At 40.2% G+C, this 24,718-nt stretch overlaps 1 protein-coding gene across 5 annotated transcripts in view; it reads right to left on the reverse strand.

The window, feature by feature from the left end:
• The window catches only part of PLCE1 (phospholipase C epsilon 1), a 309,225-nt gene that overhangs the window by 128,864 nt on the left and 155,643 nt on the right, over nucleotides 1-24,718 (reverse strand). For all 5 annotated transcript variants that reach the window (XM_041739693.1, XM_041739678.1, XM_041739673.1 and 2 more), the window contains exon 4: nucleotides 2,473-2,789. In XM_041739693.1, coding sequence (XP_041595627.1) covers nucleotides 2,473-2,789 — 317 coding nt within the window. The remainder of the gene's footprint in view (nucleotides 1-2,472; nucleotides 2,790-24,718) is intronic.

Here is a 24,718-nt window from a genome sequence, read left to right on the forward strand (position 1 = left end):
CACTACTTTGAAGGCAAGACTCTTCTAATTAAACAAAAATCTTAAGAATTCTCTTTAATGTAATGCAGCCTTTCTGCACTAAGGTATATAAAGCAATTAGTATTTAGCTAGCCCAGAGTTACCTACTAGAGGTCGTCTTGGATCTGCCTGTGACTATAAAAAACTGATTTTTAATCAGTATCCATAATTTGTATGAAAATAGATGCTTGAGAATACTTGAAAACAGACTGTTCTCTTAAGTAGTTTAAGTGTTTTCCCAGAAGTCTTGTTTATGTTCTGAAGTTGCTTAGCTAAACTATTTTCAGCGATAGTCCAAAGCATACCTCAACTCAGCTGTGCTTTGTATCATCACTAACTCTGAATTAGTGAAATCACTGCTTCATCTTTGATTCCTGAGGTTATGGGAGTGAATAGAAGAAACTGAAATTTTCTTTCCGCAAAATTAATTTAAAATTAGATTGTAAAAGTTCAAGCAAGGCAAATTTCAGGTAGAATTTAAAATCACCACAACAATGGACAAGGGTAAGGTCCGAAGGCTGTGAGAGTGAGTAAATCTGGAAGTTTAAAGCAATACACAACATATGGTAAAATCCACAAAACACTCAATGTTCTGGAACTTCCATTTTCCATCCTGCTTTTATTAGTAGGGAAAATCAGATTTATTTTAAAAAGCAATGTAAGGGCAGTGTGGTTCACAGGCTCTCAAGTGGACTCCCAGAGAGTCTGTCTTGCTCAGTTTGGAGTGGGATGAGGTGCCAGCCTTTCACATGAGCCTGATAGTGGTAGAAGTATAGTAGTTTGCAGCCCAGGCTCTGGGTTCTGACTATGTAGGTCTGAATATCACTATTGCTACCTATCATCTATGTAACTTTGGGCAAATGACTTCATCTTCCCGTGCCCTAGTGTCTTTATTTTTTTTTTATTTTTCTTTTTTATTAAAGATATTCCCTTTTTTTTTTCTTTTTTTATTCTTGAGAGATAGAAGGAGAGACGGAGCCAGAGACACAGGCAGAGACAGAGCCAGAGACACAGGCAGAGGGAGAAGCAGGCTCCATGCACCGGGAGCCTGACGTGGGATTCGATCCCGGGTCTCCAGGATAGCGCCCTGGGCCAAAGGCAGGCGCCAAACCGCTGCGCCACCCAGGGATCCCCCTAGTGTCTTTATTGGTAAGATGGGCTTAATGAGAGTATCTGTCTTCCAGGGTTATGAAGAACAAATAAATGGTACATGTAAAATGATGAGCATGACAATGCTAGATGGTATCAGCGATTCCTATGGATAACAGATCTTCCTTTGAGGAATGGTGTTTGGGGCATGTCTGGACACAGAACTGCTTGGGCTCAGCCTCTAAATCTTTTTGGATCCATTGGGCCTTATCAAGGTCACTGACATTTACTACCACCATTGTGCTCATGATAGGCAGGCTATGGAGGCTGCAAGGTGAGCTGCCATAGTTGGAAAGGGTCTAAGTAACAAACTGGATTGACCCTCCATCCATCTGAGATATTCAGAACACAGAACAGGAGCAACCTCAGCATTCTTGTAGTTTACTAGATGACTAAATTTGGAAACTATTATATTTGAGGAGTTAAACCAACCAACAAACACAGATGGAAATCTTGTGTTAAGCCTAAGAAATAGGCTTAAATTAAGAAATAAAATGTAGAACAGAAAACTCTTGGTGTGGGGTTATACTGTGGAAAGTGTTCTTTGAGTGAAAGAACGCAGTACCCCCTGACCCCAGTACTGGATGGAAACCTGCCTTTCTTTCCTGTCCCTCATCCTTGTTCCAGGGGCACACCATGCTAACCATTGGCTCTTTTCCTCCAGCCCCTAGACCTCTCATAGTGCCTTCCTCTCAAGTGCCTTCCCAGACTCTGGTCACAGCTCTCCTCTCCAGTATTGGCTTCTGGTAAGGTCTTGGAGGAACTTTCTGGGATTGAGGATCTTGATGGGATACAGGGAACAGGAGTGGGGCAATCGATTGTCCCTCAAACCCACGTTCCTCCCCATGCTTCTGGCCCAGGTGCACTGGTTTTTAAATTTCTGCTGAGGAGCCCTGACAATGGAAGAGGGGGTAGGTTAAACAGATCCCATGGCCAGGGATCACATTGTCAGAACTCAAAATTGAGACATTTGGTTTTAAAAGCACCTGTAGGAACAAGTTGGAAGAATACTGGAAAATGACTTCAGGGAGAATATTTTGACAGGGAGAGGAGAGAAGAGAGCAGGGACTGGTGGTCCAAAGGGAGAAGGCCCATAGACAGAGGTGAGGATAGGAACGGTTAGGCCTAGTGCAGTTTGGAGTGAAGTGACAACAATGTGTTGTCTATCTCGTTGCTTGGGAAGAAAGCAGCCATCATGAAAGTGGCAAGAACAACCGGTAGATGAGACACCAATAACACACAAACCTAAAAGGAGAAATGTATTTAGAGTTTCGATTACAAGTACATCTCCAAGTGGCTTCTTACCTCATTAAATCTCATCACAAGATCTTCCAGGGCATTGTGCTCTCCGTTCTGGGAGCTAAGAATTGAAGCTGAGATGGATGCTTTGAGGCAGGGCAGGGGTGTCTGGCATTCTGGAGTGCCCAAGTCCCGGGTCAAGAAGTAAAGATAGTCAACTGGTAAGACCCTTCGGTAAATGTTCTGTTCCTGCTCCATCAGGATGCTGGCGACTTCCTCTGGGAACTGAATGAGAGGCTGCAAGTCAATCAGCTCCTTGCTGATTCCAGCGGAACTTGAAGGGAGGGCACTGGAATTGGCCATGGAGGTGCCTGGCTGGCGTTCTACAATAAAGCAACAAAAGTTGTGGTGACACCAAGGTTGATATCCCCACAACAGATATATACTTGAGAACCATTTCAAATCTTACAGGTTTCTTAACCAAGTTTTTGCTTGGTGAATAGTTCTCTACTACCCTTCTTGTTTTGGAGACCCTTCAGATAACTGTCCTGCCTGTATGCTCCTGCCCCCTGGGGGGTGGGGAAAGGCTCAGTTCCCCATTTTCAGAAGGAGAATTGATCTCACACACCATGCTCTAACCAGTTCACTATGACACTTTGCAGAGTAGTAGAGAAGTCAAATGTACCATTTGTTTCCTCATCCTCCAATGCTAAGCATCAGAGTGAAGAGAAATGAAGGTGGGTGTGGGTATAGCAACCGAGATGGAAGAGGAAAGAAGGCTGGGGGTGGAGGATGTATGTGGACACATGTGCACATAGTGTTTAAACATCAGGAGATCCCTGGAACCCAATGCACACAAGGTCCAAAACTTCATGATCTACCTGCTGACATTCCACCCTCAAAGACTGATTCTGCTGAGAACCATTTGGGGTTTGCAGGGACAGAACCACCTATGAAAGTAAGGGAGGAACAGGTAATAAGGAGATGTGTCTGAAAAAATAAATCTTATTTCCTACTCCACAAGTGGCAGTAAGAAGGCTGTGAGGGAGAGAGCACAGCAAGTGCACTAGACAGAAGTACCAAATGCATTCATAGGCTCCAAATTATTTGCTTGGCATAGATTCACATTATTTTGACCACTTCCCTGATCTGAGAGTCTCATTTCCTACCCACAAGCCATTCATTCATTCATCTGCTTAACCATCCATCCATCTGTTCAAAAAGCTTTGAAAATCTCTGATGAGCCCTACAACAAAATTTTCCAAAGTATGATCAGTTTTATGGCTAAACTGGGGAAATGTCACGTATGTCATAAATCCTCCTTTTGGAAACACACAAGGCACATAGGTACATTGTTTAAGGCTCTAAGGGGTCTTGCGGTAAAGAAATCCATTTATGTTACTTAATCCAGTGTTCCCCAGAGCCCACTTTATAGCACACCTACTGGGCCACTCTGTGGGACTAACGCTGCTTGGAGCCCTTCAGGAGATGCTGCCCTGAGGGCCAAGCTGCTTCCATTCCTTGTCCAGTTCCCACCTTTTCCTTCCCAGCAGTCCCTCTTTGGCCAGCCCCCCTTCATAGTGCTTCATGAGGTGACCACATTCTACTTCCCCAGAATCTTTCTTACATTCTTAATTTCTTAAAACATTCTCACTGACCCTTTTGCAGAATAAAACCCTTTTGATGGTGTGGCATTCCTCACTGCCAACTGTCACCTGTCTTGGACACTGAACAACAGCACAGTTCATAAGGAAGGCTTCATCGACGTTCAGATCTCAGCATCCTTGACTCTTTTTTAAATCTCTACTGCAGACAACTTTGGAATCGTCACTCCAAATGCTCCATCTCTGTAATACTGAACTCTGAAGTTCTTGGCCTTGAATTTGACTGCCTTTTCCCTTCGACCCTCCTCCTAAACCTTCTCTGTCCTTGGTAGACTTCCATTTCCTTGGTCTTGGTTTGGATGCATGGTCAGCATTTTAACATGGCACCCACAGAAGCCAGGATGCCCTCCCAAGTCTCCCTGAACTTCTACCACATGTACTTTCCAATCTTCAGTCCTAAACTCAACCATTCGTCCTTGACTTCTGGGCTGCTGTAAGATGACACTGACATTGCTGCTACTCAGTGATGGGATCCTTGCTAATTTGTGTTACCTCACTTCAGCTGGCCCTCAGGGCAGCTTCAAGTTTACAGGAATTTATTTGTTTATTTTCCTCAATAACTCACTGTCTTCTTTATTTTGGCGGTGTAGCCTTTCTATTCTTTTCACACTCCCAAACCTATCTTTGTTTTCCTTACATTTGTTTGATCATTTCTTTTTTTAAAATTGTCTTTGAGTGTAGTTGACATACAACATCATGTTAGTTTCAGGCATACAACAGTGATTTGGCAAGTTTAAACATGATGCTGTGCTCACCACAAATGTAGCTACTGTGTTTAATGCTTACCACATGTTTACTACACTATGATAACTGCCAGGTGTCAGGGACTCCTTCCATTAGTTTAGATGCCTCTATGTTTTTCATTTTCTCCTCCTGCTCTGAGAAAGGTGTGTGTCTCCTCTCCAATGCCCACCTAGGTTTGTGATTAAGCCTATTCAACTTGCCTCAATGGTTATCTACCCATCAGTCCTTCTCTCCGTGGACTCTTCTTTGCCTACCCAAGTGTTTGGTTACCCTTACCCTTAAAAACAAGCCCATGAAACGTCCCTTCTCTCTTAAACTCCAAATCTTCTTTAGCCTTCCTTTTACTGTGTTCCCTCTGTGGAGGGTAGTCTACATTCCTCTATAAGTATGGTGACCATATCTTCTGATCCAAAAACTAGGCCATCCAATCTGCCCAAATTAAGAAACCAGTAACAATGTGGGAGAGAAAAACAGAACCTGGGAGCTCTTAGTTCTTAGACCACCCTGTTGACAGGGCATCTCTGTTGATAGTCTGGGCTCTGACATTCTTCCCTCACCCTATCCTCTCCCATGGAGCCCACCCATCACCTCTGAAGTATAGTTCAAGAAAATTTCTTGGTGATATTTGCTGTTTAATTGAGTTGTTCCCCTTTTTCAGAAATGCTCTCAGTGACAATCTAACAAAAATTGTAAGAAGCAAACTGTAAAGTTTGAATAATACTTCTCTCCACTGATACAAGCCTGATCCTATTTTAAATATATTCCAGTCAGAAATTCCTGTTTTATCTTCTGTATAAAAACTGTAGTATCCAAATTATTGTTTCTCTTTGATTCTAAAAGGTGAACAAGTGAGTAAAGAGCACAATGATTTATTGTAACCATTTTATCCATTTTTTTTTTTTTGGATCAAACAGTGGAAAGCAAGGACTACCAAGTCATATTGGTTCTCTCTAAGCTTTTATTTGAAAATAATTAAAATATGGCAAGTGCTCAAATCTACATCGACATGGCTCAAATCTACATGGCTTAAATCTATGTGGCCTTACTCTTTAACTTTCTGAATAGGTTAGAAAGTACTGGATTTCCTGAAAATTGACTCAGAATGTGGTTTGATGACAGGCAGACTATAGCTTCTGGATACTGATAATTTATGTTTAGTGGAATTAGCCCTATATGGGAAGTCTTCCCAGAAATAACCAACTCTGAAACATTATTTCAAAGTACAGCACTCTCTGATGGAAATGAAAGTAAGTCCTAAATCTTGTGAAATTGCTTATCTAATATGTAAGAGAAGAGATAATTTAATAAAATATATAAATAACATAAGATAATATATTATAAACTGTAATATATCTTGAGATAAGACTCACATGCTGCTACAATGAATAAAGAGTCTAGTGACTGGTGAGAAGCAGCAATAAAGGAGACCTTCAAAAATCGAATGAAAGAAGAAAAAAGAAGTCTGGTCATTGTAACCTTAATAAATACCACAGCCCCATGTGTCTCAGGATAAGCATGACAGGGCATTCAAAGGAAACACAAATCTGATGTTAGAAACCTTGAAACATAACGTAGACCTTTCCTGTGGGTTTCCTTAAAGCAGAGGTACTCAGGGGTTTTATATCATGCACTATAATGAACATCCCAAAAATCTTGGGGCATAATTTTCTGTCCCACAAGTTCCACACTTTTTTTTTTTTTAAAGACTGTATTTATTTATTTATTCATGACAGACACACAGAGAAAAAGAGAGAAAGAGAGAGAGAGAGAGAGAGAGAAGCAGGCTTCATGCAGGGAGCCTGACATGGGACTCATGGGACTCGATCCCAGGACTCCAGGATCACACCCTGGGCCAAAGGCAGGAGCTAAACTGCTGAGCCACTCAGGGATCCCCAAGTTCCACACTTTAAAAACGTCCATTTTCTATCGTTCTTGCTGAATGCTCCTCATAATCTCCTTCTTCCCCTTCTCATGCTGCACAGCCCCAGCTCTACATCACTGTCACACCCTCCTTTCTGCAGGATGGACAACTCTACGATGGATAAGAGACCTAGTAGCAATATGACCCCCTGGCATTTCCTCATTAGTCGTGGAACAAAATTCATAAAACCCGCTAGAAGCTGCAGTTCTTCTCTTGTGAAAAAGTTTGTAGAAAATTTATGGTGATACAATTACCCACCTCAATCACAGTCAATGTTTGCTCCCAGCTCTATGTTCTTCAGTTAAACAGCTATTCTACAGTAGAAGAGGGCTATATCTCTAGGCAAGGTCACACCCTGGAAGTATTTACCATGAGACACAGTATATGTAAGTTCTGATTCTCTGCTCAAATATTAGCTTCCTGAACTAAGTATTTTATAAGGATTAATTCAAGAGGAAGATAGTATTATTATGTGAGGCTCACAAGAAGTCACATGGAAGTAAGCTGGGAGCTGGGGTTTGAATCAGGGTCTATTGGACTTTAGGACTTATGTTCCTGATCACTCAGCATATGGCCTCATGGAACAACAGAATGCCACACTGACATTCTGATTTTTAGAGGCATCTGGAGTGATAGTATAAATCAACTTCTTGTGCTTGGAATGATCTGATAAAATAAACTCTTCAAACTCCAAAGGTAAAGGATTTGACCCTGAAGGGTAAAACCATCATGTCCACCACCATAACCACACTTAAACGTGCTCTTTCCTTTCCTTCTTATAAGTTCAAAAGAACATTCCCATGCTTTAAAACAGTATTTCCCAAAGAGTATTATACTAAATTTCTGCAGAACATGGTTCCTTGGTTAATAATTTAGAGATCTACTGGGTTAAACAAATTTAAACAAGACTCTGGTTCCTCCCCTCCCAATTTTAACTGCAGGACTTCTCAGAGCCTTTAATAATTCCCACAAGGGGACTGTACTATCACAGCAGACAGTAGCTGTCCTCAACCTTGTCTATATATCATTTACATGGAAATTCCAGTCCCTTCAGGACTTTTATCATCACACTCAGTGACTGTCAGTGGGGGAATAGGGCTTATGGTGTTTGTGAGGTTACTTAGTATCCAAGGAAGTTTAGACTGCCTTGTTGTTGGAACTCTGTGTAAAAGGTCAGTGGGTGAGAGGCACATTGGCTTATTTAGAAAACCGCAGGTTATTCCTTACAGGCTGCAGTGTATCTTAGAAGAGATAGAGGATCACTGTAGAAAATGAGGAATGAAGCTTTATTTTCCAGAAGGCACTAGAGAACAGGTGTGGCTCATGACAAAACCATGTGGGTAGTGGGAGGATCAAAACATCTACGTAAAAATACATCACCCTAGACTTTAGGGTCTCCAGTTGGATCCAGGCAATCACCCTGCCTCCTAGGGCTTCCCTTGAGTGGTATCTACCCCTGCCATTCCCAGAGGCCTTCATTCCTGGCTTCCTTTCTGGTAATCAGAAAGCCCTCAATTTTGATGATAAGCTTCTATTTCCAGGGGTTGTCCACATATTGTGCAGTCCAGATATATCCAGAAAAGCCTCTCAACTTGATGAATGACCTGGTGTACAGCCACTGGGGAACTTCTTCCCCAAGAAACCCAGCCCCTCCCTCAGGGTTAGCACTTGCTCAGAAATGCGAGTTTGGGTCCAAGCCCACGGAAGCGCCTTGGGCTTGGGCTCAAGCCCAGCATAACCTGCCACTTACCATTTATTTCTCTTTTTGCTTTTTGGTCCCAATCAAAACTAAAAGCATTTGGTCTTTCTTCCTGTGCCGCCCAAGAAAACCTAGAGTTTACCAAGGAATGTCACATAATTTCTTGCATAACATGAGGATGTCTGGACAGGCAAGCATTGCTAATGTTGTTTTTTACAAAGCTTGAGTTAAGTTGCTATGTGATTTGCCCAAGAATACAGTTTGTGAGTGGTCAGCCCTGAAACTGGCAAAGGCTGAGCGGGAATCAGAAGATTCTGGCTCTTGGCCCAGTACTCTCCATCACCCCAAGCCAAGCCTGAGTTACCTTGGGTGTGATCTGTATCCCAAGGCCAGCCTCATTAGCTGCCAGTACATCTGAATTGGTTTAAGAAAGGCTTATGTAAAAAAAAAAAAAAAAAAAAAAAAAAAAGGCTTATGTAGAAACTCCATGCATCATTCATTCATTCATTCATTCACTCATCGATTCATTTATTGAGTGCCTATTATGTGTTGGACTTTGTTTCAGGCTACACTGATGTTGGGATTTAGTGAACATGAAAAGATCCCTGTTCATACACAACATTCTAAGAAAGGAGACAGATAAATAATATAATGCAAGGTGGGGAGGACAGAAATGGGGGCGGGGGTGGGGGAAGAAGGTGTAGTGTTACATGGTATATATTAACTATACCATGTTAGCAATTTCATTAGGGGTTTTTGCAAAAGTTTTAAAAACTTTATTATACAGGATACCCTTGGCTAATACCCTAATCCTTTTCTAGCCTCTGAACAACAGCTACTCACCTACCTCTTCCTCCTCACCATTTATTAGCTCTTTGCACCAAGAAACCCATTTAATTGCTACAAAGAACACTGTTTTAAGGCAACTGTGATTAACCTTATTCTATAGATGGCAAAACAGGAGTCGGAGATGTTCAGAAATTTGTCTAAAGACACTCTGCAATTGAGACAGAGATGGAATGAAAATTCAGCTCTGATTCCAAAGGTTGGCCCTTTGTTATCCTCATTTGAGGGATCTTCTGCAGGGAAGATGGAGTCCCTTGAATTCTTGCTGAGTCTGTTTAAAAAAAAAAAAAAAAGCCACAGGCCCAAGGTGGAGTCATTTGTCTGGGACAGCAAACCCAGAGCTCTTTAGGAGTAGGATTTTATGCCAATCAATCTAGAATTTTCTGGTCAGCACTCATGAGGTCATCTGTCATGGGGGCCCTCTCTATTGCCCATTCTTCTCCCCCCCCCAAAGATGAGGTAATCCACCTAATAACACCCCCTACCCTTTTCCCCAAGGGAAAATGATCTGGCCTGAAACAATCCATCATTTCTTTTACAAATAACCTCTTGCCTCACTCATCTCCCTATTAAAACCTTCCCTTTAATACAATTCTACTTGCTAGATGGGGTGCTGTCTGATTTACAAATCAGTTGCTTAATAAAGCCACTAAAATCTTCAATTTACTCAGTTCAATTTTTATTGTTTCATCCAGGATTATACCTTACAGGAATCTGACTTCAGTGAAAAATTGAGCATAGTACTTGTGTTATATTTTGATGGTAATTTAGCATTTGTTGATGTGTTTGTTTTTGAACTGAGGTAAAGCTTTGGGAGAACCTGTTTCTGAAATATGACTTTTTACTTTCATTCTCTGTGAGTGTTGGTAAAATGGGCATAAGCTTCCTGGGAAGGGCAAACCAAAATTTACATAGTGCACTTCTTGTTTTAGCAATTCCACTTCTAGGATTTTATCCAACAGAAATTCTTGCAAAAATACAAAGTGAGGTAAACTTATATGTACGGACACTGACATTTTTTTCATGATAAATTTAGGTAAAAAAACTCCACCACATTGGGAACAACAAAATATGATGCTGTTGGAGGAAAAATAATTTTACAAATGTAGGTATGTATTTGCGTATCTGTCCAGTACACACCACACTAATAGTGTTTATAGATTGCACATTTTGTTTAACTTTTTTTCTACTGTACATATGACAGTGTTGAGAAAAATGTATCAAAATGATATCTGAAAAATTCTTCCAGAGAACAAAATTTCAATCTTCTCATGGATAAAAGCTGGTTTAACATCTGTGCTGTTCAGATTTTTTCCTAATAAATATCACAATATTGTTTTTGAAAAGTTTCTTCAAATTAGGAAGTAGAAAAATTTCTATCATATCTACTGTATCCATTTTTTTGGGTTAGATTAATTTTGTAGACAGCCTGTTTATTTTTTTAAGCTAAGCATTAGATTTATCAACTGCACATTTAATGGACTTTGAGTGGTACAATTCCAAATATAAAATAAGACAGGAGAGGAAGGATGTTGATTTTTTTTTTTTATAAAAGACTTAGAGGTGGTTTAGACACTAATCTCAGGCAGAATTAAAAATTGCTTTTAACAGGGAAGTAAATGGGTTCAGAGAAAAGTTAGGTAATTGGTAATTCTTTCTCATTATCTGTTATTGGTAACTAATCAATCTTGCAACAAATGTGTCTGGCCTATCCTCAATTCTCATTATCTGTTATTGGTAACTAATCAATCTTGCAACAAATGTGTCTGGCCTGTCCTCAATACTACAATGAAAAAGATGAGCTCACAAAATCAATGTACCATATTATTTCTAAGTTGGTACTTAAAAAAAAAAAGAGACAAAAAACCCAATATGCCTAGATTGAAAATTAAGCCACATTCTGATAAAACAACAGACTGAAAAGACTCAGAGAAGAAAAAAAATCTGACACTTCTTATTAATAAAAAATAACTTCTGCACTCAGATTTCCAAAAACTATAAGCTCACTGTGAAAGTATAAAAAAATGTAGAGAAGCATAAAGAAGAAAATTAAAATAATCAATAATCCCATACCCAGAGATAATCTGTTAATATTTCTCTTGCAACATTTCATGTGTTTGGGTTTTTTCTACAAATACACACAGTATTTACCAAATTAGAGAGCAGAGTAAACATACTTTTTTCTAACCTTTTAAAAAACTTTACTTTTCAGTATTCATTTATCCAACTCTAAAATGAGCTTTCTAATATTTTTAATGGCTCTCTAGTAGTCAATGTTATGTTTATAATTTTTTCTCAATAAAAGACTGCCACTACAAGCCCTCAGTGGCAACCCTGTGGGGACCATCCTCACTTGAGAGTTTTCTCTGTATCTTTGCTCAATAAACTTCTATCACTTTACTCACTCCTCCTGTGTCCTGGAGATTCATTCTTCGACTCCATGAGACAAGAATCAAGCTCTTCCGTATCACTAGTAGGCAAGGATGATTCTAGAACTGAGACCATGCAGGCCACCTAACCTTCAGAGTCTAATGTGGCTGGGCTATTGAAACATACACTAATTTTCCTTAAGGGATTTTGTGTCTCTATGTTATAATTATAACCATCAATAATAATAATCATAATCATAAATCAATTACTAATAACATAATAGTGACTACTTACTATGCTATTAAGAAATAGCTAATACCTACATAGTGTGTAGTATGTACTAGAACTTACAGAAACCTTAGTGCTCACAACCTCTCTGTGCAGATGGCACAGCACGCTATGCTATCATTATCCCCATTTTAGCAGACAGTGGCAGAGGTTAAGGAACTTGCTGAGATTACGATGGAACCAGTATCACATCAGACTGACACCAAAGACCAGGCTCCCCAAATTACCACCTTACACTGACTTGATGATTATGTTCTTTAGTGTCTCTGTTACAACTGAATCTGACATTTTTCTGAGTGGACTCAGCCAGACACTGGACTCAGCCCAGATGCTCGAGCTGGAAGGAACTACAGGGATAGTTGAGATAAATTTTCCACAATTCACAAATCAGGGAATATGCCTCTGAGAGGTCAAGTTCCTTACTCAAGGTCACAGAGCTGATGAGGACAAAGCTGGACTAGAATCAGGCCCTGGATTCCAATTCTCAGTATTTCCTCTCTACACTGCTGCCTGCCAAATTGGTGTGGCTAGAATCTCAGGAACTATAAACTCTTGGGGGGATTTCTCCTCCAGAAGAAGGTGATGGCATAGTCCAGTGTTTATGAGTGAGGTCTTGGGATCACACAGGTATGGGGTTGCAGCCCAGCTCTGGCACTGACATGCTGTGTGATCTTGATTAAGTTTTCAACAACAAATGTCACAGTGATAATGGGGAAATTAAAATGAGAAAATGCATGTAAGAAGTTTAATATGTATTCAGTTCTCAGTAGTTAGTCCTTTTTATCATCAAGTCATCATTTGAAAGATTAAGAAAGAATTCTGAGGCCTTTCATCTTAGAAGCCAGAGGAAGAGACTGTCATGTATCAAATCATTTCAAGCTATGGAAACTTTTGCTTTATTTTTATAACCTGCAACTTGTACCCTTTGGTGTGGTGCCTACCATAATAAAAAAAATTTTTTTTAAGATCCCTAATGATACCTCATTTGTTCATATAATAAGAAATGTCTGTATCATCTTGCCATACATTGTACTAACAGATTACCTAATTTTAAAAAAGCCCCTCCATCAAACCCCTGCTGTTCTGAACTCTGTAGCTCCTCCCTCTGTAAAGTGAACATTCGTATCCCTTCTAACTTTCATTATCAGCAAACTCCATCAAGATGTCAGAGCAGTCTCAGAATTAAATCTTTTAATGCCAAAATACTGCTGAGCTATTTGTGTCCATTCTTTCTTTTTAAATTAAGATATAATCCACATACCATAAAATTCATTTTTGAAAGTGTACAATTCAATGTTTTTTAGCATATTCATAGAATTATACAACTATCACCCTAGTCAGATTTGTTAGGTATTCTGCTTTTGATACTATTGTAAATGGAATTATTTTCTTAACTTCAGTTTCCAATTTTTCATGCCTAGTGTACAGAAATACAACTGAGCTTATACCCTACAACCTTGCTGAACTAATTTATTAGTTCTAATAGTGTTTCAGTGGATTCCTTAGGATTTTCATTTATTTTTATATGGCCGAATAATAATCCATTTTATGTATATAACAAATTTTGTTTATCTAATTCATTTGTTGATGGACAATCAGGTTGTGTCCACTTTTTGGCTACCACGAATAATGTGATTATGAACATTTGTGCAAAAACTTTTATGTGAATATTTCTTTATTTCTCATGGGTAGATACCCAGGAGTGGAATTATTAAATCATATGGTAACTTTAGCATTATTTTGAAGAATGCTCCAATTGTTTTCTACACTGGTTGTACCAATTTACATTCCCATCATTAGTGAATAGGGCTCCAATTTCTCCACCTCCAGATGAACATTTGTTTTCTTTTCTTTCTTTTTTAAAAATTATAGCCATCCTACTGGCTATGAAGTGGTATCTTATGGCCCTGATTTGCATTTCCCTAATGACTAATGATTGAGCATCTTTCCATGTGCTTATGGGTCATGTACGTATCTTCTTTTGAGAAATACCTATTTAAGTTCTTTATTCATTTTTGAATTGGATTGTCTTTTTGCTGTTGAATTTTTTTATGAAATCTTTTTAAAAAAGATTTTATTTATTTATTTGAGAGAGAGACAAAGATAATGACAGAGACAGCACACATACAGGGAGAAGAAGAATAAGTAGGTTCCCTGCTGAGCAGGGCACCTAGTGCAGGACTCCATCCCAGGACCCTAGATCATGACCTGAGCCAAAGGCAGATGCTTATCTGACTGAGCCCCCCAGGTGCCCCTGTTGTTGAGTTTTATATATATTCTGGATACTAATTTCTTATATATGTAGTTTTCAAATATTTTAACCCATTCTGTGGGTTGACTTTTTACTCCACTGATAGTGTTCTTTGATGCACAAAAGCTTTTCATTTTGATGTAATCCAATTTATCTATTTTCTTCTTTTGTGGCTTGTGTCTTCAGTATCATGTCCAAGAAATCATTGCCAAATCCAGTGTCATGAAGCTTTTCCCCTGCTGTGTTTCATAATTTTAGGTCTTACATTTAGGTTTTTGATCCATTTTGAGTTAGTTTCTGTACATAGTGGAAAATAAGGGTCCAACTTCATTTTTTTACATGTAGATAATTCAGTTTTCTTAGCACTATTTGTAAAGACTGTACTTTTCCCTATTGAATGATCTTGGCACCGTTCTTAAAAATAACTCGACCAGATATGCTGAGGTTTATTTCTGGGCTCTCTATTCTATTCCATTTATCTATATGTCTGTCATTATGCCAGTACCACATGTATATTACCATATATTTGCAATAAGTTTAGAAATCAGAAGTATGAGTCCTTCAATTTAATTCTTCCTTTAAAAACTTATTTTGGCTCTTCTGGTTACCCTTGAAAGTCCATATGAATGTTAGAATCAGCTTGTTAATTTCTGCAAAAAAGGCAGCTGGAATTTTGACAGGGATGACACTAGATCAGTAGACTGCTTTGGGGAATACTGTTATCTGAACAATATTAATCTTTTACTCCATGAACATAGAATGTCTTTCCATTTATGTCTTATACAATTTCTCTCAATGATGTTTTGTAGTTTTTAGTGTACAAGTCTTAGAATTCCTTTGTTAAATTTGTCCTTAATATTTTGTTTTTGATACTATTGTAAATGGAATTGTTTTCTTAACTTCACTTTTCAATTTTTCATGCCTAGTGTACAGAAATACAACTGAGTTTATATCCTACAACCTTCCTGAACTAATTTATTAGTTCTAATGGTGTTTCAGTGGATTCCTTAGGATTTTCTATATATAAGGTCATGTTATCTGATAATAGAGATAGTCTAACTGCTTCCTTTCCAATCTGGATGCCCTTGTATTTATTTTCCTTGCCTAACTGCCCTGGCTAGAATCTCCAGTATGATGTTGAATAGAAGTGGTGAGAATAGATATCTTTGTCTGGTTCCTGATTTTAGGTGGAAAGCATTCCGGCTTCTCCCATTATTCATTATGTTAACTGTGGATTTTTCATAGATGCACTTTGTCAGGTTGGGGATGTTCCCTTCTATTCCTATTTTGTTGGATTTTTTTCATAAAAGGGGGCTAGATTTTGTCAAATGTTTTTTCTGCACCTATTGAGATGACCATGTGGTTGTTATCCATTAAGGCATTAATAGTGTATTACTTTGGTTTTCATATCTTTAAAATGTCCATTCAGTTTTACATTACATGTTTAAAAATATCTGAGAAGAACCTTGTACAAGACCACCAGATATTTATTGTCTATCTGCAATTCTAGCCCTAAATTGGACTTGACATTGGACAAGAACAGATGACAAACTGGGACGTGACTGTAACCATGACTTCACATCACAAACACTCTGATATTTTTAAAAATTGTATTTGTTTTAAAGGAAATATATATTTTTAAAATTCATGTTGGACATGTACTCTGTATTATTGTTACAATGTGAATTTTTAACCCTTGACGATATGAGTATCAATTAAAACAGCTCTATGACTTAAAAGAAAACTGGTGCATGTAATTTCTAATTTAGTACATATTACTGCAGAAATGACTTGGACCAGACTTTAGGTACGTCGAAATCACTTAATAAGAAAAACACATATGGGCCTGGAAATTTTTTTTTCCCTTAGAAGGCAATAATAATGGTACTAACAGTATTACTTGCTAACATTTTAATTATCACCATTAGCCCTGTCAGCACCTCTGTGGCCTACGTAAGATTAGTATTCCATTTATAGCTGAGAAAACTCAGAGAGGTTAAGTAACATGCCTAATTATTCACAGGTAGTATGTAGTGAGGCCAGGATTATGGCTCAGACCCATCTGACTCCAAAGTCCATCCTCTTTACCGTTTTTTTTTTTTTTTTTTTCTACTTTGGGTACCTGAGGTTAATTTATGTACATATTCAAACTAATTCCCTTTTTCTTTTCTTTTAAATTTTTAAAATTTTTATTTATTTTATTTTACTTATTTTATTTATTTCCCTTTTTTCAACTGAAATGGCACCAAAACCTGGAAGGTCATAGGATTCACAGGGTCTCACTTGTTGACCAACTACTATTTCTTAAGTACTCATTAAGTACTTACTATGGGAATTCAATTCAGTAGTGGATGAGGCTATACAGGAACTGTTTTGTATTTAATTAGGCAGTTATTGGCTTTTTGACTATGTTTGATGATATAAACAGAAGATATTTATTGACAAAATCAAACTCACCTTAACAGGAAAAAATAGCTATCTATGCCACTGTAGCTAACAATAGATTTGAGAATATTATGATTTGGTGCATTAACATCAACAGAGAGTTGTCATGTAGCACGAGTTTCATAATCTACAACTCTAAGCCCAACACCATGGACTTTCCTGAGTTCTGGCTCAGGGCACTACACTCTATTGGCTTTCCTCTTAACTGTCCAGCCATGGTAGTGGTTTCTGCCCCTTCTTGCAGCCCCTCAGTCTGAATGTACATGTCTCAGTTCTCTGCTTGTCTTTGCTGTCACTATCACGGCCAAGCAGATGACCTGCAAATGTACAATTCTAGTTCTGACCTCTCACTCAGATTCAATGCTGGTGCTTTGGGAGCATCTCCTTGAACATTCCAACATCTCAAAGTCAAGATATCCAATATGGATATACTTCTCACTTTCTTTTTATGGTACCACTTTCATCTTTCTGGGTCCAAAATCTTGGAGGTGTCTGTTATTCTTTAACATCCTGGGAAGAGTTCAAATCCATTCAACCACCAGTTGTCCCAAGAACGGGTCCCTTCCATCCTATTTTCATTGCTTTCTCTCAGCTACCACGTGGATGTCTGCAACAGCCTCCTGATTGTCCTTAGCTGTAAGACCAAGAAGAATCCTTATAAAACTCTTCCTAGGCCAACATGTCAGGGGTTAGAAAGGCCATTTGGTCCTGTGAGGTGATGTTCACGATGGCAGTGGGAGGTGGGAGAAAGGTGGAAGCCAGCCCAATAAAATGTGTAAAGAAAACACACAGGTTTATACATATCCTAGAGAAACTTCACACTCCCTTCCTAAGGTTAGTTCCTTTCTGACTTGGTATAAAACAGTCATAGGAACTAGAAGAACAGGTGTTGACCTCTCTCCCATGAGTCTGAGCAGCAGAGACAAAAGAGGTGCTGGTGCCTACTGATGGACACAGACAGTCCAGGCCCACCAGCATCAGGTATCTGTGACTTGCTGTTGGACTACGGCCAGCTCTCATCCTACAAACCAGGGCTGTAGACATAAGGGTTTTGGGCACCTTCATTCGTGTGCTTCTTACCAGAAGCACGGGGTAATAAGGAAGAACCATGGGCTTCAGATGCAACACAGGAAAATGCTCAGGTGCTAGGTCTCTGAAGTAGGATGGAACCAAGTTCAAATCCATGCTCCCCACCCTTGAATTGCTTAACCCTGTGATTAATCTTTCGGAGCAAACCAGGCCATCTGCTCATCTTCCTGTGAACTCCTAGCTAAGAAGGAGTACAAACATCATCAAAGATAAAAGATGGGGAAAATAAATTTTCCTAATCTCCTCACAAGTTAAATATCATGCATGGAATGAATACTTTGACAAACCTCTGAGGTGGGAAGGGGTGGGATTACCATGAGGTTCCCTAAATGTCTTCTAAAACAGGGGCACCCAGTTAGCCCAAGCATAGAGGCTTGGGTTTGCAGACTGGGGTAGGCAAATTTGGGGCCAGAAGGGAATGGCTCAGGACAACAGAGTGTAAAGCCACTTGTGATCCTTCCCCTTCCCAATTTCTTAAGTATAATTTAAAGGGGCACCAGTTTATAGCCTTAAGTCTCAGTTTTCTCATCTTTAAAATGGGGATCAAGATCCCACCTCACCAGGTTGTTTCTAGAATTTCATAGGATGTACACAAAAACACTCAGCACAGTGGCTAGGCCATTAATAGAAGCCCTGCATGTTTCCACGTAAACTCTGAGCAGATTATCATATATACTGGGAGTGTGCTGATATTCACTTATTTAGAGGCATATGAGAGTTGGCAAAGGTGGAAATAGGTCTAAAATACACATAAGGCATGTGACTCCTTCATTCTGTTAAAGGCCCAATTACTCACTGGTCTGTTATTTCTTTCAGGGTGACTTCCTTTTTGTCTACAGTTACAGATATAAATATAAATAATACAAGGAGATTATATTCTCTGACAGCTGGTGGGTCATATCTAATTATTCTGTAATTTCTTCACCTAAAGGGACTCAACTGGCCACTTCTGTTGTCTTTGAAGGAACAATCACAGACCGAGTGATTTCCCTCTGGCCTCTGAGTCTTAGAGTCACTGGCCACTAATCGTGGGCATCAAAGAGAACTCCCAACATTTTTATCAAGGGTGATTATTTGAGGTCTTTTTAAGTTGATCTTGAAACCAAATGAGACCAAGGGACTGAGGATGGAAGGTAGGGGAGAAAAGATTAAAGTTGCAGGATTAATGGGTGGCATAGCTAGGACTTGAACTCGTTTGTTTGTTTGTTTTTAAAAGATTTTTAAAATTTATTTATTCATGAGAGACACAGAGAAAGGCAGAGACACAGGCAGAGGGAGAAGCAGGCTCCATGCAGGGAGCCTGATGTGGGACTTGATCCCAGGACTCCAGGATCATGCCCTGGGTCAAAGGCAGGCTCTAAACCGTTGAGCCACCCAGGTGTCCCTGAACTCATGTTTTTACCTAGAATTCTATTTCTTAAAATAATGCAGATACTGGGGTGCCTAGGTGCCTCAGTTAAGTGTCTGCCTTCAGTTTAGGTCATGATCTCAGGGTCCTGGGATCAAGCCCCACATTGGGCTCTGCCCAGCGCGAAGTCTGTTTCTCCCTCTTGCTCTGCTACTCCTCCTACTTGTGCTCTCTCTCTCAATTTCTCTATGTCAAATAAATAAAAATCTTAAAAACAAATAATGCAGACTCTGCAGTCAGTTTTCTGTGATTTGCTCAGATCAGTGTCCCAGGGTTCAAAGACAGATTCAAGCAGAGTGGGTGAATGGACACCTCTTCTGAGCTGAGGATCAGACGTCAAGGTACTGTGTAATGAAAATTCAGGAGAACATAAAAAAAAAAAAATACTCTGCCTCCCAGATGTGGCAGTAAGCAAAGAGTGCTGCAGGAGGATGGGGTTTTTGCTCTGTGTAGCAGATGGCTATCCTGCTCTAGGACCAGATATAGACCTGTCAGGGAAGCTCCTGGCCTTCAAAAGGTGAGTTAGCTCTCCGCAAGCAAAGGTGGGAGACAAAGAAGCCATAAGACAGAGAGGTCCCTTGAGGAGGCTTTCAGGGAGAACCTTAAGTCTTGAGACTCAATATGAGGGCCTTGCCCAGCAACAACTGCACTGTAGGGAACCTCATAAACATTGAGGATCTCATCCCATCCCAGACCTAGTGAACCCAAGCCTGGATTTCAGTAAGTTTCCCAGGGGACCCAGATGCACATTACAGTTTGAGAAGCTCAGCTCTGTCTGAAGGAGTTTCATTACGTGTCAACACAGAAGCATCCAGACATAGAGAGGTTGAGCTGGCTGGCTTTATAAACCTCACCCATGGCCACAACTACAGCCACTGTTTATCACCACAATTATTAATAGTGGTAGCAAAGGCAGTTTACATGTGTATAATTGTTTACAGTCAACAAATCAGATGCCTCTGCATTCCTTTGATTTATAGGACAAGCTATTATTTCTACTTTGCAGATACAGAAAACTAAGGCTTGGAGAGACAATAATCAAATTTGAGGTCCCCCAAAGTGGCACTCTGAAACTACACTTCAAAAATCCATTTTCAACAAAGAAGCCTAAATCAAAGTTATTTTATTATACATTGATCACTTCATAAATACATGGCTTTCCATTAATTTGTACTGAGTAGTAGAAAAGATTAAAACTAGTAACTATTTTTTTTTTAAGATTTTATTTTTTCATGGGAGACACACAGAGAGAGAGAGGCAGAGGCATATGCAGAGGGAGAAGCAGGCTCCCTGCAGGGAGCCTGATGTGGGACTTGATTCCAGGACCCCAGAATCACAGCCTGAGCCAAAGACAGATCCTTAACCACTGAGCCACTCAGGTGCCCCCCTAGTAACTATTTTTTTTTAATTTTTATTTATTTATGATAGTCACACACAGAGGGAGAGAGAGAGAGAGAGAGGCAGAGACACAGGCAGAGGGAGAAGCAGGCTCCATGCACCGGGAGCCCGACGTGGGACTCGATCCCAGGTCTCCAGGATCGCACCCTGGGCCAAAGGCAGGCGCCAAACCGCTGCGCCACCCAGGGATCCCCCTAGTAACTATTTTTAAAGCAATATAGGCTTTTTGATTTTAGGTTTAAAATGATAAAGACACAAGAATGATTTTTTTTGAAAAGCAAAATCACCAAATTTATATCCAAGTAGACACTAAAGCAGTCGCCTCTGGGTACTATACTTGTGCTACAAAGGTGCTCTCTCTAGGTAGCCCTAGGTTCTTTCTCAGTGCTGTGTTCAGAGTCCTTGGCACTGGTGTTGGGCCTCCTACACCTTATTTTGCGGTCTCCAGCCCCTGGCAGAGTGCCCACAGAGAGGAGAGCTCAGTAACCATCACCAAATAAATACATGGAGAGATTGATAAGCACAAAGGAGTGTGACACAGCCTAAGATCAAAGAGATCCAAGACCTAAGGTCCTCTGTGAAGAGGTCAGAGGTTCTGGGAGGGACATGGCAGCCAAGTCTGCAGATTTTCCTCAGAGAGCTAGTGTAATCTCTCCAAGTCCAGACATTCAGGGAAGAAGCAAAGGATAGGAAGAACAGGAAGTCCTACAAGTGGAATCCATCGTCAAGGTTGATCTGGGACCCACTTTTGATAAATAAGCTACGAAGTCTGTGCTTTGCTGAACTTTGCTATTTTGATATAACCTTCCCTTACCCCTTCTGGTTCCATTTTCCTTCCTTTCTTTTCATCCATCCCTTTCCTCCTCCCTTCCTTCCATCTTTTCTCTCTTTTCCTTTTGAAAGGAAGCATTTGTATTAAAAATTCCAACTTTCTCATGCCTGAGCTAGAGAAGGAGAGGAAGGGATTTATCTGTGTATCATCCCACTGTGCAAGCTAGGAAGATTAAAAAGACCTTCTGGACAGGTGGAGGTGCTGTCTGTGGCTGATGTGGCTTGAAATCACGGGGAAGAGTAGGTATGGATGGGAGAAATGAGCTCTGAAAGCAAGAGTTAGGAAGGACTGTCATCCAGAGCCCTGTCTGCCCCCTCCCCGAGCCTCCTGCTCCAGACAAGCCTCCAGACCAGGGCGCTCCATTTCTCACAGTCCCCTCCATGTTCCCTTGCTCTGCTCCTGCCAAACCTGACCCCTCCTTCTTTGCTGGTCCCTGTCAGGGGACCATTCTACAGCTAAGCCCTTGTTCTCGGTATTTCGGGAATGTCTTCTTTGTCCCATCTCCATCTTGTTAGCTCTGTTTTTTATTTTTGAGAGTGTGCTAATCACCTTATAGTCATTAGATTCATTTATGGTATACCAGTCTAATTCTCTGAGGCAATTATCTGCATTGTCCCCATTTTATGAGCAAGATGATGAAATTTAGGAACAGAGGAGGTAAGTAATCTGCCCTGGGTCACACAGCTTGTATGTGGGTTTAGGTCTGTCTGTCACCAAAGGACACACCAACCTTAGCCTCATATGTATCATGCTACAATGTAACCACAACGAAATCACTAACTCCCGGGGATTAAAAACACTGCCCTTTTTTTCCACTGTTTTTATCCCCAACTAGAACAAAGCCACAGCCAGAGCTCAGGAAATATTTCCTATATTGTGCTATATTACAGTGTATTTCCTAAAGGCAGACTGGACACAGGGTAAGAGCTCTGGTCTAGCTTGAGAGTAGTTCAAATCATGCTTCTCTGGCCTCTGAATTTGTGACCATGGAGGGCTTGGTTCTTTATCTCTGTGCTTGGTTTCCTCACCCTCTGTCCACCTCCATGTTTAGTGGATCACGAATAACAGGGTATTAGGGGAACTGTTTGCTCTTCTTCAACCCCCTCCCCCTTGTCTGTCCCCAAACTGCCCCTAGCAGGCACTGAGGCGACTACTTAGTGAACGAATGAACATTTGTAATTCTCTCTGAATCTGCCTCCCCATTTTTTAAAAAATCATCGGGATCAAAAAAAGAAAATAAGCCACTTCACAGTTCTGGGGAGTTAGATGTAAAGTTATATGATGCTATGCATATAGAAAACTAACTAAACTTATGCGGCTGGAAAGAGTGACAAAGGATATTGAAAATAGAAATCGAGGTTGGGAACTTAGCAAGACCCTGTCTATGGAAAATGTGAATGCTCTCTGGACCTTTTCCAACCGAGTTCCTGGATATATAACACACTTCCAGAAGATCTAACTTGGGCTTTAAAATCCCGCTAGCAGGGAAAAAAAAATACTGTCTATGTGATAGGTTCAGAATACAATCCATTTGTGGATTTGCATGTGAGGTGTTAAAATGCTCCAGAAAAGGACAAAGACTTAAGTCTCATCAGACTGGAGCAGAGTAGCTGAAACAAGACCTAACCCCACTTGAAGACCCTTGAGGCTTCCAGCCTCTCTCCTAGGATAACTCTGAAAGGCATCCAGCAAGTTCCAATTTGGGCAGGGGTTTGTTTATTCTGCTTGGTTCAAATCAGGGCTACGGATCCCTAATGGTTTTCATGTCCCTAAAGGTTTTCCACATTTGGGCAAGATCTATGCTTTATGGAAGCCAGAGGAGGCCCTGCTCCCAGCCAGATGGGCTGGGCCAATACGCCAAGAGCACTCAGATGCCCTGACTCCAGGAAAAGGTTAGCAGCCTCTCTCCATTGGCACGAGCCTGGAGATTTTCACAGCGGTGCTGTGTTGTAGTAAAAAATGCCTCCATTCTGAACCAACTGTAATTTTTATTACATTTCATCTTTCTCCCAGCGATGCTAAATTTTCAAGACTAGTCTTTTTCCTGTAACCACTGCACTATGCCAATGAAACTACAAGGGCTAGCATCAGCTTCTGGCTCTTTATTCTGGGTGTGCCATTCCTAATCTGGGAATAATCTTTAGGCTTGTGTTTGTCTCTCTCCTTCCTACAGAGTGTGACTCTGCCTCCAGGCTCTTGACTCCAACATGCTGCTGTTGGCCTGACCTTCCTAATATTCAACCTTCTGAGAGTCAATGACGGCTCTCTAATGCTTGAGGTCCAGATTTTCATCTTGCTCTCAGAACTGTAACCACATCTACCAAATGAATCTTACCTCTTGTACCCACTCATTAGATTGTTGCTGAGAATCATTTCCTCATTGTTTCCCAGATACTGCACTCATTCTGACCCTGGAACTTCATCTCATGTGCTTTTCCTGTCTAGAACAACTCCTATGCCTCCCAGGGAGATTCCTTACCCCTACCCCACCCCCACCACCAGAAGCCAGTTCAAAGTCAACCTGTTTGTGTTTACAACTCTTCTCCTCTTTGTCCAAACTTGTTACCCAGCTTCTTAAACCCGAAAATGACCTGAAATCCTCCAGAGCCCGTGCATATCTCAGAATACAACCCAGGGGTCCCAAATGTAGATGCCTTTAAATATCTGGTACTGACCCACATGTTATTATAAGCAAATTATAAGCATTATGTTCTATAACTATTCTATTATGTCCTATAGCTGTCTGATGGACAAGAATTTTCGTAGTTCATTTAAAATTCTTTAAAAGATTAAAGAATCCAAAACACTCAAAAGGATTAAGTTACATTTACTGCAAAAATCTCATTTAATTTTATGCATCTTCATAAATACATACCAATTTTCACCTGGGCATTAATTTCTGTACCAATCACAGATTTTAGACATGCCTCTTAATCCTGGGAATAAATGCTTCACATCTTTTCCTCTCTGAAGGGGAGAGAGATGATGCCAACAAAGAACGAAGTAGAAACAACAGAAGCTTGACAATGCAGGGGAGGGCTTGTTTTCCATGGTGAAATAGGGCTTCACATTTCTCCAGGCTTGTAAATGGTTTTAGAAACAGCCTTCACTTGAGATGGTACAGGAACTTCCATCTGAGCCTCTACATCTTGTGCTTACTGCAACTATAACATTTATACCCCAAAACTGCATGTTTATCTGTCCGTCTCCTCCAATAGCAAGTGAATTTCTTGAAAGTTAAGACTATATCTTATTCAATATTGTGTCCTTGGGACCTAGCATAGTGCTTCAAACACAGTAAATGCTCAATAAATATTTGTTGAATACACAAATGAATGAATAAATGGCCTGATGCAT

The sequence above is a fragment of the Vulpes lagopus genome, chromosome 2 (genome assembly GCF_018345385.1).
Source record: "Vulpes lagopus strain Blue_001 chromosome 2, ASM1834538v1, whole genome shotgun sequence".
Classification (NCBI taxonomy): domain Eukaryota; kingdom Metazoa; phylum Chordata; class Mammalia; order Carnivora; family Canidae; genus Vulpes; species Vulpes lagopus.